Source organism: Crotalus tigris, unplaced genomic scaffold, assembly GCF_016545835.1.
Source record: "Crotalus tigris isolate CLP2741 ecotype Arizona unplaced genomic scaffold, ASM1654583v1 scf7180000019036.79488, whole genome shotgun sequence".
Lineage (NCBI taxonomy): Eukaryota > Metazoa > Chordata > Lepidosauria > Squamata > Viperidae > Crotalus > Crotalus tigris.
This window is the reverse complement of record NW_024097337.1, coordinates 27,367-43,107: the sequence shown is the minus strand read 5'-3', so window position 1 is coordinate 43,107 and position 15,741 is coordinate 27,367. Positions and strand designations below refer to the sequence as shown.

Genomic DNA, 15,741 nt, shown 5'->3' with positions numbered 1-15,741 from the left:
GTAGTAGTAGTAGTAGTAGTAGTAGTAGTAGTGAAGTTGGAAGGGACCTTGGAGGCCATCTAGTCCAACCCCCTGCTCAGGCAGGAAACCCTATACCATTTCAGACAAATGGCTGTCCAGTCTCTTCTTAAAAACTTCCAGGGTTGGAGCATTCACCGCTTCTGGAGGCAGGTTGTTCCACTGGTTAATTGTTCTCACTTATAGGAAATTTCTCTTTAGTTCTAGGTTGCTTCTCTCTTTGGTTAGTTTCCATCCGTTGCTTCTTGTCCAGGCGCTTTGGAGAATAGCTTGACTCCCTCTTCTTTGTGGCAGCCCCTGAGATATTGGAAGACTGCAGTCATGTCACCCCTCGTCCTTCTCTTCATTAGATTAGACATACCCAATTCCAGCAACCGTTCCTTGTATCTTTTAGCCTCCAATCCCCTGATCATCTTTGTTGCTCTTCTCTGCGCTCTATCTAGAGTCTCAGCATCTTTTTTATATCATGGTGACCAAAACTGGATGCAGTATTCCAAGTGTGGCAAGTTGTTCCACTGGTTCATTGTTCTAACTGTCAGAAAGTTTCTCCTTAGTTCTAGGTTGCTTCTCTCCTTGATTAGTTTAGGACACTTAATATGAAGCAGGCCTTCAATTTCTCCATAATGCCTTATGCTACTGAAAGAGAAAAAGGAAATGAAAGATTAATGTTGATTGAATGAAGGCAAAGTATAATGTCCCATGATAAGTTTGCAAGATCCAATCTGGGTCGGTCACTGAGACCAAAAGTTTACTTTACTGAGCTTTTGGACTTGTGCTGGAGTCCCTCTTCAAGGAGGTTCTCTCTACTTCGGGCTATTCTACGCTGTATATTTATGTAGTGCCTTCCGATTGGTTGATTGGTGTGTTGATGGCTAGTGATTGGCTGTTGTTTCCTTGTGCTTCAAGCCCTCGGCTCCTAAGTACCTGATCAGCTGGTGGTAAATCAGCACTCCTGTTGACCAACGAGGGACCTGTTTCCCAGGCTTCAATCATTTCCCTGGCTGTTTTTGTACCTGCTCAGCCAACAATCTTAGTAGCTGCGAAATTGAATGTATGTCCTAGTTCAGGGGTAGGCAACCCAAAACACTCAAAGAGCCACTTGAACCCGTTTCCCACCAAAAACAAAACACCGGGAGCCGCAAAACCCTTTTGAGATCTAAAATGAAGATAACACTGCATATATCCTTTTTTATCTTTATTATAGGTGTGTGTGTGTGTGTGTGTGTGTGTGTGTGTGAGAGAGAGAGAGAGAGAGAGAGAGAGTGTTTGTGTATGTGTGTGTGTATACACACACACACGCACACACACATTAAAACTAAAAGTAAAAATATGACTCTTGGGAATATCCATACTATTAAAACAATGATCATCGAGAGAATGCTTTAAGAGAATAAAATTACATACACACACAGGTAAAAAAAGGATATATGCAGTGTTATCTTCATTTTAGATGTCAAAAGGGTCTCTCTCTCTCTCTGTCTCTCTCCCTCCCTGCCTCTCTGCCCTTGGTCTGCCACTCCTCTTCCCCCACTCTCTTTCTTTCTCTCTCTTTCCTCTCTCTCTCCCCCTCCCTCTCTCTCTCTCTCTCTCTCTCTTTCTCCCCCCCCCATCTGCTGCTCACCTGGCAAGCTTCAAGTTGTTCTCCAACAATCTCAGGGGTAGGCAACCTCGTCTCTTTTATGACTCATGGACTTCAACTCCCAGAATTCCTGAGTCAGCCTAGCTGGGCTAGCTAGCTCTCTCCTGCTCTTAGTTCATTGCAATGTGAGGTTAGCAATGAGTTTGGGTAATTTAATCACAACTTTAACACAGAACATGGCTTTTAAGACGCTCATTTTTAAATTAAGAGCTTTCTGGTCCTGAAACGATCCTGGACACATACACAAACACACCCAAGATTGCTGGAATGAAAAAATAGCATTTTCCAACTAGCTGAAAAGAAGAAGAAAAAAAACCCCTAGAAATTAAGGTTCTAACCTCACGTGAAATGAAATATAAGTCGTCCCCGACTTACAACAGTTCCTTTAGTGACGGTTCAAAGTTACAAAGGGTTTGAAAAAAAGTGATTCACGACCGTTTTTAACGCTTACGACCATTGCAGCATGCCCATAGTCACGTGATCAATATTCAGAGGCTTGGAAACTAACTCATACTTACGACGGTTGCAGTCGCCCGGGGTCACGTGATCCCCTTCTGTGACCTTCTGGCAAGGAAAGCCAATGGGTAAGCCAGGCTCACGTTAACAATCGTGTTACTAATTTAATAATTTCAGCGATTCCCTTAGCCCCTGTAGCAGGAAAAAGCTTAACAAATGTTTCACTGAACAGCAGAGATGTTGGGCTCAGTTGCGGTCGTAAGTTGAGGACTACCTGCAATCTCCCTCCACAGAGAAAACAGGTGGAGTTCTGCAGTGGTGTGTGGATATGACCTTGGGAGACTGGGAAGAGAAGAGTCACCGACTAAGCAAGAAGCAACGGAGCCCAAAGAGGGCAAATGCATGTGGGAAACAGCTACTCAGAATTGACCCTCCCTAGTTTATTGGACTGTAAAGGTGGAAGGGGGGGAAAGAGATTTACTTTCAGACATGCAAGATTCTGTTAAAGTAATCTTATCATAAAGGCGAGCGTGGCGAAGGCATCAGGCTGGAAACCGGGAGACTGTGAGTTCTAGTCCCGCTTAAGGTATGAAAGCTGGCTAGGTGACTTTGGGCCAATCACTAGGAAATGGTGAGTTCTAGTCCAGCCTTAGGCAAAAAAGCTGGCTGGGTGACTTTGGGCCAATCACCAGGTGATGGTGAGTTCTAGTCCTGCCTTAGGCAGGAAAGTTAGCTGGGTGACTTTGGACTAATCACCAGGAGATGGTGAGTTGTAGTCCTGCCTTAGGCATGAAAGTTAGCTGGGTGATTGGGCCAATCACCAGGAGACGCCGAGTTCTAGTATCGCCTTAAGCACAAAAGCCAGCGGGATGAACTTGGACCATTCCCTCACTTGATGACCTTGCTAGATGATGCCTAAGTGAATTTCCTAAGAGTAAGAGCAGATTGATCATAGATCCAAAGAAGCAGAGAAGTAGAAAGCTGAACTGCCATTTTTCGCACCTGGGATACCTGCATTTGGATTCCTGCATTCATCTTAAATCAGTGGTTCTCAACCTTTTTAATGCTGCGACCCCCAACCGGTCGTAAGTCAAGGACTAAACCGGTCATAAGTCGAGGACTAAAGCAGTTGTAAGTCGAGGACTACCCAACCAGTCATAAGTCGAGGACTTTCCCTGCCCAGGAGAGCTGCGCATGCGTGGTGCCGCCCCCTGCATTGGCCAAGGCATAGCTGGCAAGCGGCAGAAACGGAGCAGGCTGACCACTGGCTGGGCCACCAGCTGGCCCAGCCCAAGGGAGGTAAGGCACCCACCGGAAAGGGGGGAAAAATGGCGGACAGCCTTGCTTGGCGACCCCCGTGAAATGGTCGATCGACCCCAAATGGGGTTGCGACCCATAGGCTGAGAACCGCTGTCTTAAATGGACTTAAAACACCTCCAATATTTGAAATAATTGGAGCAATCTTCCAATATCTCAGGGGTTGCCACGAAGAAGGGGGGGGGGTATCAACCTATTCTCCAGAGCACCAGAAGGCAGGACAAGAAGCAATGAATGAAAACTAACCAAGGAGAGAAGCAACCTGGAACTAAGGAGAAATTTCCTGACAGAACAATTAATCAGTGGAACAACCTGCCTCCAGAAGCAGTGAATGCTCCAGTACTGGAGGGTTTTTAAGAACAAATTGGACAACCATTTGTCTGAAAGGGTATAGGGCAGAGGTCCCCAACCTTTTGGGCATCATGGACCAGTTCTGTGGAGAGAGAGGACTGGAGGGTGCGTGATTTTGTGTGCTGCCTGCATCCTGCTGGTGGGGCTTGTTTGTGCGAGACCAGTTGCTGGCATGCTGCAGCCCAGTACTGGTCCACGGACCAGGGGTTGGGGGACCCCTGGTATAGGGTCTCCTGCTTGAGCAGGGGGCTGGACTAGAAGACCTCCAAGGTCCCTTCCAACTCTGCTATTCTATAATTCGGTAAGGGTCTTACTGCCTGAGCAGAGGGGTTAGACTATAAACCTCCAACTTTGTTATTCTGAAATATATCAAGGTAATTATAATTTAGTAGCTGACCGGCAGAAGTGATATATAGAGCAGAGGTCTCCAACCTTGCTAACTTTTTTTTTTATTAAAAGTTTTAAAGATTTTATACAATATATATCCCAAAGCCCTCCCACCCCTCCCACCCCTCCCCCACTTCCCAGAGCAGATTACAGGGTTACAAATAAACAATCATAATCTAACTAACATTACCCAACTATACAAACAATCAAATCCATAACATACTTTAACTCCTTTTCAAAATAAATATTAACAAATTAAATACGAAAATAATAATACAATTAAACCATAAAACTAAGACTAATATAAGCTCTACCATATTAAACTATTAATAATAATCTAAAATTTACTCATAAGCTAGATAATAGTTTTTAGTCTCATATTTATTCTGAATATAATCTATCCATCTTCTCCAAACCGAAATATATCTTTCTTGTGAGTAGTCCTTTCAAATAAGCGGAAATTTTTGCCATTTCTGCTAAATTAGACACCTTAAGTATCCATTCTTCCACAGCAGGCAAAGAATCTTTCTTCAAATATTGCCCCACCAATAATCTTGCAGCTGTTATAAGATTCAACATCAAATTAATTAATTTTTCAACCTTGCTAACTTTAAGACTTGTGGACTTCAACTCCCAGAATTCCTCAGCCAGCTTGGCTGGCTGAGGAATTCTGGGAGTCGAAGTCCACAAGTCTTAAAGTTGCTTAAGTTGGGGACCTCTGATACAGAGAGTATTTGGAGGGGGGTAATATCCCTTTAAGAGACTGTGTCTGAGGACAATTGCAGTTGGAATCTTCTTACTCACTTGAACCACTTGAATATAAGTGACTATCTTCTATTCTGTATGCTCCCTGTAAATTGTTGTTTCTTATTGTATATTAAACCACAGCTTTTTTAAAAATATATATGTTTTATTGATTTTTAACATACACCTTAATATTTGGTAAACATCGTGTTGTCTGGGTTAATGTTTAAAAAACAATAACAATTAATTTCTATAATTCTATAGTCCGTATGATAGCCTTCCATGATTTCCTCTTCTTCCAATAATATTCTCTTTTGCCAGCCTTAAGTTAATACAATTCTTATTTAAATAAATGACAATTAAATATAAACATTTTTCTCATGTTTCTGCAAGTAATAATCACATCAATATAAAGCTTCTTTTCAAGTACAGCTTTTATATCATTCTAGTGCTTTATTTTAAAAAATGACTCAGGCCCTCAAGCATTGATGGGCAGTGCAGAAATTGGATAAAAAATAAAATAAAGTAAAAAAATAGACTAGACTAGACTAGACTAGACTAGACTAGACTAGACTAGACTAGACTAGACTAGAATTAAAATAAATAAGCTCAGTGACAGATATAGCCAGCCAAAGGATAAACTTGGTCAACCTTAACCTTGCTTAGGTTCTTTTGAGATCTCCATATCCCAAGAAGTCCACTGGGTTATGTCTTCAGCTTCTCTCTATGAGGACATAAACAATGCTGTGATGTCATGGCCCCTGAGGGTAGATATATAAAGGCAAAGTTGAGGAGAGGAATGTTGAGGAGAGTTGAGGAGTGGAGAGGAGAGGAGCATTTTGTTGAGTTCATTTGAGAATAGTTAAGTTGCAGAGAGGAGAGTGGAGTGGAGTGGAGTGGAGGAGAGCGGAGGAGAGTGGAGGAGAGTGGAGTGGAGGAGAGCAGAGGAGAGTGAAAGAGAGCTGAGTGGAGTTGAGGAGATTTGAGGAGAGGAGATAAGAGGAGAGGAGATAAGAGGAGAGGAGAGGAGAGGAGGCTAAGGAGCTTTTTATGAGTGTGGAAATCCAGCAAGCAAAGAATAGAAGTTTGCAAAATTTGGAAGATTAGAAGATCAGGTAAAACTGCACCTTGATTCTGTAGATTATTATCATAATCATTATTATTATCATTATTATTATAGGGGATGGGATGGGGTGGGATTGGGTGGGATGGAGTGGAGTGGAGTGGAATGGAACAAGACAAGAAAGAACAGAGAATGTAATAGAGGAATTCTTTATTTGTCCAAGTGTGATTGGACACACAAGGAATTTATCACCGGTGCCAAACCTCCGGTGTATGTATAAAGAGCAGGTCAGAGGTCATAATCATAGTTACAATAATTAATCATAAGTTACAAACAACCGTTGGTAAATCAAAAGAAACCTGTGGGAGAAGATAGTAGGAAAGATGAGAAGATGAGAAATGAGACAGCGCTGTGGGAATTAAGGGTTAGTAATAGTAGTAAAGTTGGAAGGGACCTTGGAGGTCATCTAGTCCAACCCCCTGCTTGGGCAGGAAACCCTACACCATTTCGGACAAATGGCTGTCCAGTCATGGAGGAAAAAAATTATATGTCTAGTTGTTTTGGCATGCAATATTCTATAGTGGTGGTCCGAGGAAACAAGTTGAAACAGTTTGTGTCCAGGATGTGAGGGGTCTGTAGAAATTTTCTCAGGCCTCTTTCTGGCTCGTCCAGTGTACAGGTCCTCAGTGTAAGACAGGCTGGGTTGCGACTGTTTTTTTCTGAAATCCTAACTATCTGTTGAAGTCTGCGTCTGTCTTGTTTGGTTGCTGTACTAAACCAGACAGTTATAGAGGTCCAAATGGCAGTACCTCAATAATTACTCTATAAAACCCCATCAGCAGCTGCTTGGTTAGCCTGAACTTCCTGAGCTGGCACAGGAAAAACATTCTTTGTTGTGCCTTTTTAACAATGCTTCTAATGTGAGGTGTCCATTTTAAGTCCTGGGAGATTATAGAATCCAGAAACGGGAAGGTCTCTACTGTTGATCCTGTGTTGCCTAACATTGTAAGACATACGTAGGCAGGCAGACAGAGAGATAGAGAGGTAGGTAGGTAGGTAGGTAGGTAGGTAGGTAGGTAGGTAGGTAGGTAGGTAGGTAGGTAGATAGATAGATAGATAGATAGATAGATAGATAGATAGATAGATAGATAGATAGATAGATAGGAGATAGAGGTAGAGATAGAGGTAAGATAGACAGACAGAGAGAGAGAGAGAGAGAGAGAGAGAGAGAGAGAGAGAGAGAGAGAAGGACGGACAGACAGATAGATAGATAGATAGGAGATAGAGATAGAGGTAGGCAGATAGAGGTAATAGATAGATAGATAGATAGATAGATAGATAGATAGATAGATAGATAGATAGATAGGAGATAGAGGTAGAGGTAGGCAGATAGAGGTGAGAGAGAGAGAGAGAGGGAGGGAGATGGATAGATAGATAGATAGATAGATAGATAGATAGATAGATAGATAGATAGATAGATAGATAGATAGATAGGAGATAGAGGTAGAGGTAGGCAGATAGAGGTAAGATAGACAGACAGAGATAGAGATAGATAGATAGATAGATAGATAGATAGATAGATAGATAGATAGATAGATAGGAGATAGAGGTAGAGGTAGAGAGAGGTAGAGAGAGGTAGAGAGAGGTAAGATAGACAGACAGAGATAGAGATAGATAGATAGATAGATAGATAGATAGATAGATAGATAGATAGATAGATAGATAGATAGATAGAGATAAGTAGGTAGGAGGAGAGAGAGAGGGAGAGAGAGAGAGAGATGGGGGCACCAAGGATCCCTCATTTCAACCCAGAGTTACAAAGCTTCTCGTTTATCGGTAGGATCTGATTCCAGTTCTAGCCCTCACACTGAACGGCAGAATGGCCCATATGCTGAAAAAGTTGCCGTTCCTAAAGAAGAAGGACAGCGCTGAGTCCAATCTCCAGGTCAATCATGACCAGCAGTGGAACCCCCAGGAAGCCCACTTCTCTGGCTCCCACCCGTCCACTTCCCCTCACTCAGCCACTCAGCGAACCACGCAGGTCCTCCCTCTGCTTGTGAAGTCTGCCGCAGCTCCAATGGAGGCCAGGAAGAAGTCTCAGCCTCCAGCGCTGGTGCTTCCCGAGTTGGGACTCAGGACAACCCGGAAGAGCCTTCCAGGGGCTGCTCAGGCAGAGGACAAGCAAGGCAAGAAGGAGCCCACCTCCTTGCAAAGGGTATATGACAGGTCTCACAGGAGCAGCCTACCCCAAGGGAGAAGACGTTCTCCAGATGCCATCATGCCTTTATATCCAGGTATATACAGTACAGAGCTGGGCTATGTATGGAACCAGCTTTCTCCTATCACATCATCCCATCCCACTCCATCACTCCATCACTCAATCAATCAGAATAGAGCCAGAGGAGATCATTTAGGATCCAGAACATTGATCTAATAGGTCCCAGGACTTGACCCAGCCTCAGAGCTCTTTCAGGGTGTTTATTTACCCCCGGATACAATTCTTTATCTGTTTATAACAGAACATAGAACAGTGGTTCTCAACCTGTGGGTCGGGACCCCATTTGGGGTTGAACGACCATTTCATGGGGGTCGCCAAACCACGTTGTCCGCCATTTTTTCCCTTTTCCCTAGCTGATCTACTCCCTCTTATTGGTGGCCACACCCACTTGGGGGTCACCACAACATGGGGAACTGTATTATGGGGTCACGGCATTAGAAAGGTTGAGAACCACTGACATAGAACAATCAAGTTGGAAGGGACTTCAGAGGTCTTCTAGTGCAGTGGTTCTTAACCTTTTTGAAAGAATCGCCCCCTTGAGCCAATGAGGAAGTTGTCATCGCCCCCCTCCCCCAACATAACCTCTCAATCACAACATAGGAAGTAATTCTTCAATTTGTGCTTTTTTTTGTTTTCTTTAAAATTGTCATCAGGACATATCGATGCAAATAATTTATTTCCAGTCTTTTTCTCATATTTCAACTGTTCGAAAATTTTTGGTGCCACTGTCACTTTATTCCCAAACTTCGTGATACATGTATTTCATTATGATCTTATTTATTCAAGACACTTAAAACTAATGACCACTGAAAACAAAATTCAATGGCAAGAAAGTGAAATGCCCGAAAAGAAAAACAGTAACATTTAATGATTGAATTACAGGTGAAATTTAAGACGCAAAAAGAAATATAAAAAGGGTAGAGGCTGCTGCGCAATGCGCATGAAGATAAGCGATGCGTCTTCACATATGTATGGCATTCTGTACTGAAGCTAGCTGGAGGAACATTTGAGAACACAATTCAATCCACTAATAGCGAGCGATCTGATGTTTTTGTACGACAGATATGCAGCCATTCACTGTACGAAAAAGTTTCAAAAGTGTCCCCAAAACTTCTCGCTCCATCACCCCCATATTGCCCCCTTTTCGTTCCTTTGCCCCGCATCACCCGTTTTTGTTCCATCGCCCCCCTGAAAAATGAAATTGCCCCCTGGGGGGCAATATCGCCCAGGTTAAGAACCACTGTTCTAGTTCAACCCCCTTCTCAAGCAGGAGAGTCTATAGTAGTACCATGTTGGACAGATGGCTGTCCAGTCTCTTCTTAAAAACCTCCAGTAATGAAGCAGCCACAACTTTTAAAGCAAGCTGCTCCACTGATAAAATGTTCTCCCCGTTAGGAAGTTTCTCCTTAATGCCAAGCTGTTTCTCTCCTTGATTAGTTTCCATCCATGGCTTCTTGTCCTGCCCTCTCATGCTTCGGAAAATAAGTTGACCCCCCCCTCTTCTTTGTGGCAGCCCCCCAAATACTAAATCATGTTACCCCAAGTCCGTCTTTTCTTTGGACTGGCCCTTGGCTCTTTTATGACTTGTGAACTTCAACTCCCAGAATTCCTGAGCCAGCCATGCTGAGGGGAAAGGGAGAGGTTTCCAAGCTGAGCCATGCTGGCTCAGGAATTCTGGGAGTTGAAGTCCACAAATCATAAAAGAGCCAAGGTTGCCTACCCCTGGCCTAGTCTATTAAGCCTGACAGGAGTAGAAACTGGTAGGCCTAGTCCATGGGTAGGCAGCCTTGGCTCTTTTATGACTCATGGACTTCAACTCCCAGAATTCCTGAGCCAGCCATGCTGAGGGGAAAGGGAGAGGTTTCCAAGCTGAGCCATGCTGGCTCAGGAATTCTGGGAGTTGAAGTCCACAAATCATAAAAGAGCCAAGGTTGCCTACCCCTGGCCTAGTCTATTAAGCCTGACAGGAGTAGAAACAGGTAGGCCTAGTCCATGGGTAGGCAGCCTTGGCTCTTTTATGACTCGTGGACTTCAACTCCCAGAATTCCTGAGCCAGCCATGCTGAGGGGAAAGGGAGAGGTTTCCAAGCTGAGCCATGCTGGCTCAGGAATTCTGGGAGTTGAAGTCCACAAATCATAAAAGAGCCAAGGTTGCCTACCCCTGGCCTAGTCTATTAAGCCTGACGGGAGTAGCTTATCAGATACTGGTAGGCCTAGTCCACGGGTAGGCAGCCTTGGCTCTTTTATGACTCGTGAACTTCAACTCCCAGAATTCCTGAGCCAGCCATGCTGAGGGGAAAGGGAGAGGTTTCCAAGCTGAGCCATACTGGCTCAGGAATTCTGGGAGCTGAAGTCCACGAGTCATGAAGGGGCCAAAGTTTTCCCTATGCTGGCTCAGGAATTCTGGGAGTTGAAGTCCACGAGTCATAAAAGAGCCAAGGTGGCCTATCCCTGGTCTATGACAACTCTCTACGGCCAACTTTCAGTGGTCAACTAGCCGAGGGACAACTCACTGCGGGTTACATTAATATCAAAAAAATGGTGGAATAGAATCATGAAAGAAAGAATGACAAAGGAATGAAAAGGGAATGATAAAAATTAAAATGATTTTTTAAAATTTATTTTAAATAATGAAACTGAATTGTTAAATTTTCCTGTGATGAGTTGTCCCATTCCATAAGGGAGATAAGAAACACATTCAAGTTGGCCTGGATTTAGATCTCTTGCGGATGCAAAGGGATTTGTGGCTAATGACGCCTTGGACACCTCCCTCCCTCGGGCTCAGCCCTACACACCCTTTTTTTCTCTTCCTTTTGAGAAGGTTTGTCCTGTCGAATTGCCCATCAATCCCAGTCTGTCTCTCCTTCTCAGAACTCTCCGATGAATGCTTTAGACCTTTATGGGAGAGCAAGAAGCCACTGAAAGGCAGATCTGTGAAAGACACCTTAGAGATGATGGATGAGAAAGAAATATTAGACACCATCCTGGATCATCTTCGTCCTCCCTTACATGTAAGCAGATTGGTTTGTGTCAGGTTGTTTACTTGTCCTTCCAGTCAGAGAAGCAACTCTATGTTCTTCATCTGGACAACTGTTCTCACAATTTGTGCCAGAGATTTTCCAACAGCTCCTCTCAAAAGCTACCTCAGCTTCAGCTGATACAATCCGGGATGGTCCTTTTTACGTGCCTTGTGTCTGTCCCAGCTAGAAAAGTCAAGTAAATTGTAAAATGTATCCTGATGCAGAAGGGAAACCCGATGCTTTCCTTGGAAACACACACAAAAAAACCCCTGTTCCTTCCTCTGCTCCTTCAATTTGTCACAATTTCTTTATTGTTGTTGCCTGAACAGATTTCTGCAGAACCCAAACTGCCCAGGAAGAAAATGGATGGATTTCCATCCCTCCATCAGAAGTCTACAATCCAAGAAAGCAGTTCCCATCACTTGTCTCAAGAGAAGGTAAACATGCTGAGGTTTCACCCTTTTGGGGGGTGCAATTGTCCTACACACAACGTCGGAAGGGGACAACTCACCGCTGCCAACATTGGCACGGGATAATTCAACAATTCAATTCGTTCAAATTATTTAAAAAAACATTTTAATTGTTGTCGTTTCACATTTCATTTTGTCCCTCCTTTGGCATCCTTCCTTTAACGATTCTGTCCCACCATTTCTTCGAGATCAGACAGACAAATGAATAGTAGAATAACAGAATTGGAAGGGACCTTGGAGGTCATCTAGTCCAACCCCCTGCTCAGGCAGGAAGCCCTATGCCATTCTGGAGAAATGGCTGCCCAGTCTCTCCTTAAAAACCTCCAGTGATGGAGCACCTAGAACTTCTGGAGGCAAGTCGTTCACTGATTGATTGTTCTCATTGTCAGGAAATTTCTCCTTAGTTCTAGGGGGGTTCTCTCCTTAATTAGTAGTTGACCCCACACTGTCCATTTTTGATATTATTTTGTCCTCCTTTTCCTTTTCCTGACCCATTGGTGGACCTCCGTATGATTCACTGACTCTTTTTCCAACTTTCAGATTTTGCTTTACAAATACTATGGGGTGAAACTACGGAACTCGAGACAAAAAGACCTGGTCAAAGAACACCTGAAAAGACTTCTAGGTTTTTCATTACAAGAAGAAACAGACAGAGAAGTGAGTGGAAGTGGGAGCTCTGCAGGGGCCGAGCCCTCCAACTTTGTGGGGCCCTTGGTGCTCTCTGAGCTGGGTTGTTCTGCAGAGGTTTTGTTACCCAACTAGATCACATCATCCATGGTAGAAGGGAATGGGGTTTGTGGGGAGGAGGAGGAGGAGGAGGAGGAGGAGGAGGAGGAGGAGGAGGAGGAGGAGGAGGAGGAGGAGGAGGAGAAGAACTGTCTTTGGTGCTCTCTGAATTTCATTGTTTTCTTGAAGATGTTTCATTACCCAACTAGATAATTTCATCAGTGCTAGAAGGGAATGGGGTTTGCAGAGTGGAGGAGGAGGAGGAGGATAAAAAGGAGAGGAGGACTATGGGGTCCTGTGGGGTTATAGAAAGGAGGAGGAGGAGGATAAAAAGGAGAGGAGGACTATGGGGTCTTGTGGGGTTACAGAGAGGAGGAAGAGGAGGAGGAGGAGGAGGAGGAAGAGAGGGGAGGAGGATAAAAAGGAGAGGAGGACTATGGGGTCCTGTGGGGTTATAGAGAGGAGGAGGAGGAGGAAGAAGAAGAAGAGAGGGGAGGAGGATAAAAAGGAGAGGAGGACTATGGGGTCCTGTGGGGTTACAGAGAGGAGGAGGAGGAGGAGGAGGAACAGGAGGAAGAAGAGAGGGGAGGAGGATAAAAAGGAGAGGAGGACTATGGGGTCCTGTGGGGTTACAGAGAGGAGGAGGAGGAGGAGGAAGAAGAAGAAGAGAGGGGAGGAGGATAAAAAGGAGAGGAGAACTATGGGGTCTTGTGGGGTTACAGAGAGGAGGAACTGGGTGTCCATAGGGATGCTCAAAATGTCAAGATGGTGGCCATAATGCTGCAATTGTTCCATCGTGGCATGAATTTTTTGACCATGGGACTTCAAACTTGGCCACTTTAAGATTTGTGGACTTCAACTCCCAGAATTCCTCAGCCAGCATTGCTGGCTGAAGAGTTCTGGGAGTTGAAGTCCCCAAGTCTTAAAGTTGCAGACTGGGGAACTCTGGGAGTTGAAGTCCCCAAGTCTTAAAGTTTGGAGACCCTTATTTTTGACCATCCCCCGTGGACCACTCTTGTTGGCAGCAAACGACTCCAGAATGTGGCTCACCCTCAAGAGCAAACAAGAGGTGGCTCTTACTTAGCCTTCATCATAAAAGCAGCCTGCAATAAAGAAATGCAATTATGGGTAAAATGTTGAAATGTCCTAATTCGCAAGCATCGCTTTGCTTAGGGAATCTCTGAAACCATCGGAGTGGTTGCCTTTTGCCATCTTCCCGAGATTCTGTTGGCCCTGAGAGATGTCGGCCACTTCGGACATGCAAAGACACCTGCTGTGCTAGAAGCCACCTTTGAAGTAAGTCCAGAGATGGGGTTGCAAGGTCTGAGACTCAATACAGAAGAACGCTGGGGGATTCTGGGAAGGAAAGTCCAACATGTTTAGAAGGATTTATGCTCCATAAATTTATGCCTGGCCTCCTCAGACTCCGATCTCAAAGACCGGAGACCAGTGCTAAGATTTGTAGGTGGTGGTGGAAATTCTCCATCTCCCAGAGGGCTATTTTATAATGCTAGAGGAGATTATGACAACAAACATCTCAAGTAGACCCAAAGGTGCTTTTTCAAAAGGCAACTGGACTTTGTTTTTCCTTCCTTTCACTTCTCATCCAAGAAGCTTCTTCTGTTCCGACTGAGAAGGGGATTGGACTGACGGATGATGGAGGTTGATGACCACTTCCTGGACCTCAATATGGAGGTGGGAAAGGGACCCCAATTGGAGGCCAGACATGTGGTCTTTCCAAAGACATCCAGTTGGCCATTTGGGATCCAGAACGCTGATCTTATAGGTCCCAGGACTTGATCCAGCCTCAGAGCTCCTTCAGGATGTTTATATACCCCCTGGGTACAGTTCTTTCTCTGTTTATTATAGAACATAAAACAGTGGTTCTCAACCTTTTTAATGCCGCGACCCCCAACCGGTCGTAAGTTGAGGACTACTCAACCGGTCGTAAGTCGAGGACTACTCAACTGGTGCAGCACCGTTGGCAGAATGGGACTTTTGGCGGGCTCAGCAGGGCAGAGACAGCCTGGACAATTCCTATTGGCTTTTGAAAGCCAATAGAATTAGACTCTATTCAAGAGAGTCTATTCTATGGGCTTTCAAAAGCCAATAGAATAAAAGGGAGTAGCACAGCTAAGGAAAAGGGGGGGAAAAATGGCGGACTGCGTTGTTTGGCGACCCCCGTGAAATGGTCGTTCGACCCCAAATGGGGTCCCGACCCACAGGTTGAGAACCACTGATATAGAACAAGCGAGCTGGAAGGGACCTCAGAGGTCTTCTAGATCCAACCCCCTGCTCAAGCAGGAGAGTGTACCATTTCAGACAAAGGGTTGTCCAGTCTCTGTTTGAAAGCCTCCAATGATGGAACACCCACAACTTCTGGAGGCAAGCTGTTCCACTAGTTCATTGTTCTCACTGTTAGGAAGTTTCTCCTTAATTCCAAGTTGCTTCTCTCCTTGGTTCGTTTCCATCCATTGTTTCTTCTCCTGGTGCTTTGGAGAACAGGTTGACTCCCCCTCGTCTTTCTACTCACAGGACCCACACTCTCTGTCTGAGAGACAATTTCGCACAGCCTTGATCCTGTGCTATGGCCAAGCAGCCATGGGGGCTCAACCGGAGGAGGTGATAGCTTTAGTGGAACACATTGTCTCTGAGATTCTCTTCCAGTATTCTACTAAGAACAAGGTAGGCTGGCTTCCACCTGTACCTCTCTTAAGGATGAGCTCCCCTTTTCTCAGAAAGGTGGGAGTTATGTCACAGGTCTTTCCTATGAATTAAATAAATAAAAAAACCCCAATGATTATGTTCCAGTATCACCTCTCGTTATTTGCCCTTTTTATTGCAAGAACAGTTATAATCTGTTATAGTCCTTAGCTTGATTGCCTTCTTGCAAACATTTCATGACCCAGCTAATGTTTTGTTTTTTTTTTAATTGAAAATTTTTAAAATTTTAAAAGTTTCCGACTGTGACAGTAAAGAAACTATATTAATGTTAAATTTAATTACAGCGGCTAGGTTGTTAGCAGGGCAATGTTGGAAGAAGGAATCTTTGCCTACTTTGCAAGAATGGTTTTTTTAAAGTTTCCTATTTAGCAGAAATGGCAAAGATTTCGGCTTTTTTGAAAGATCAATCGCAAGAGAAGTACCTTTTGGTATGGAAAAGATGGATAAATTTTATACAGTACAAGTATGATATAAAAAATATTATTTAGCTTTTGAATAATTTATATTTAAAGTTTAAGATATTTTTTAGATATTTTTTTTCTCTTTCTA

General features: G+C 44.1%; 1 protein-coding gene across 2 annotated transcripts; it reads left to right on the top strand.

The window, feature by feature from the left end:
* The first annotated feature begins 8,110 nt into the window (after positions 1-8,110).
* LOC120314984 (maestro heat-like repeat-containing protein family member 1) lies at positions 8,111-15,361 on the top strand. 2 transcript variants are annotated; one of them, XM_039358612.1, is made up of 6 exons: positions 8,111-8,269; positions 11,124-11,263; positions 11,602-11,709; positions 12,283-12,399; positions 13,642-13,764; positions 15,004-15,361. In XM_039358612.1, exons 1-6 carry the CDS (start codon positions 8,254-8,256, stop codon positions 15,244-15,246), a joined length of 747 nt encoding a protein of 248 aa, XP_039214546.1. In that variant the 5' UTR covers positions 8,111-8,253; the 3' UTR covers positions 15,247-15,361. The 2 variants fall into 2 exon arrangements, with proteins under 2 accessions (XP_039214546.1, XP_039214547.1); XM_039358613.1 differs by lacking the exon at positions 15,004-15,361 and adding an exon at positions 14,080-14,173.
* The last annotated feature ends 380 nt before the right edge of the window (positions 15,362-15,741 follow it).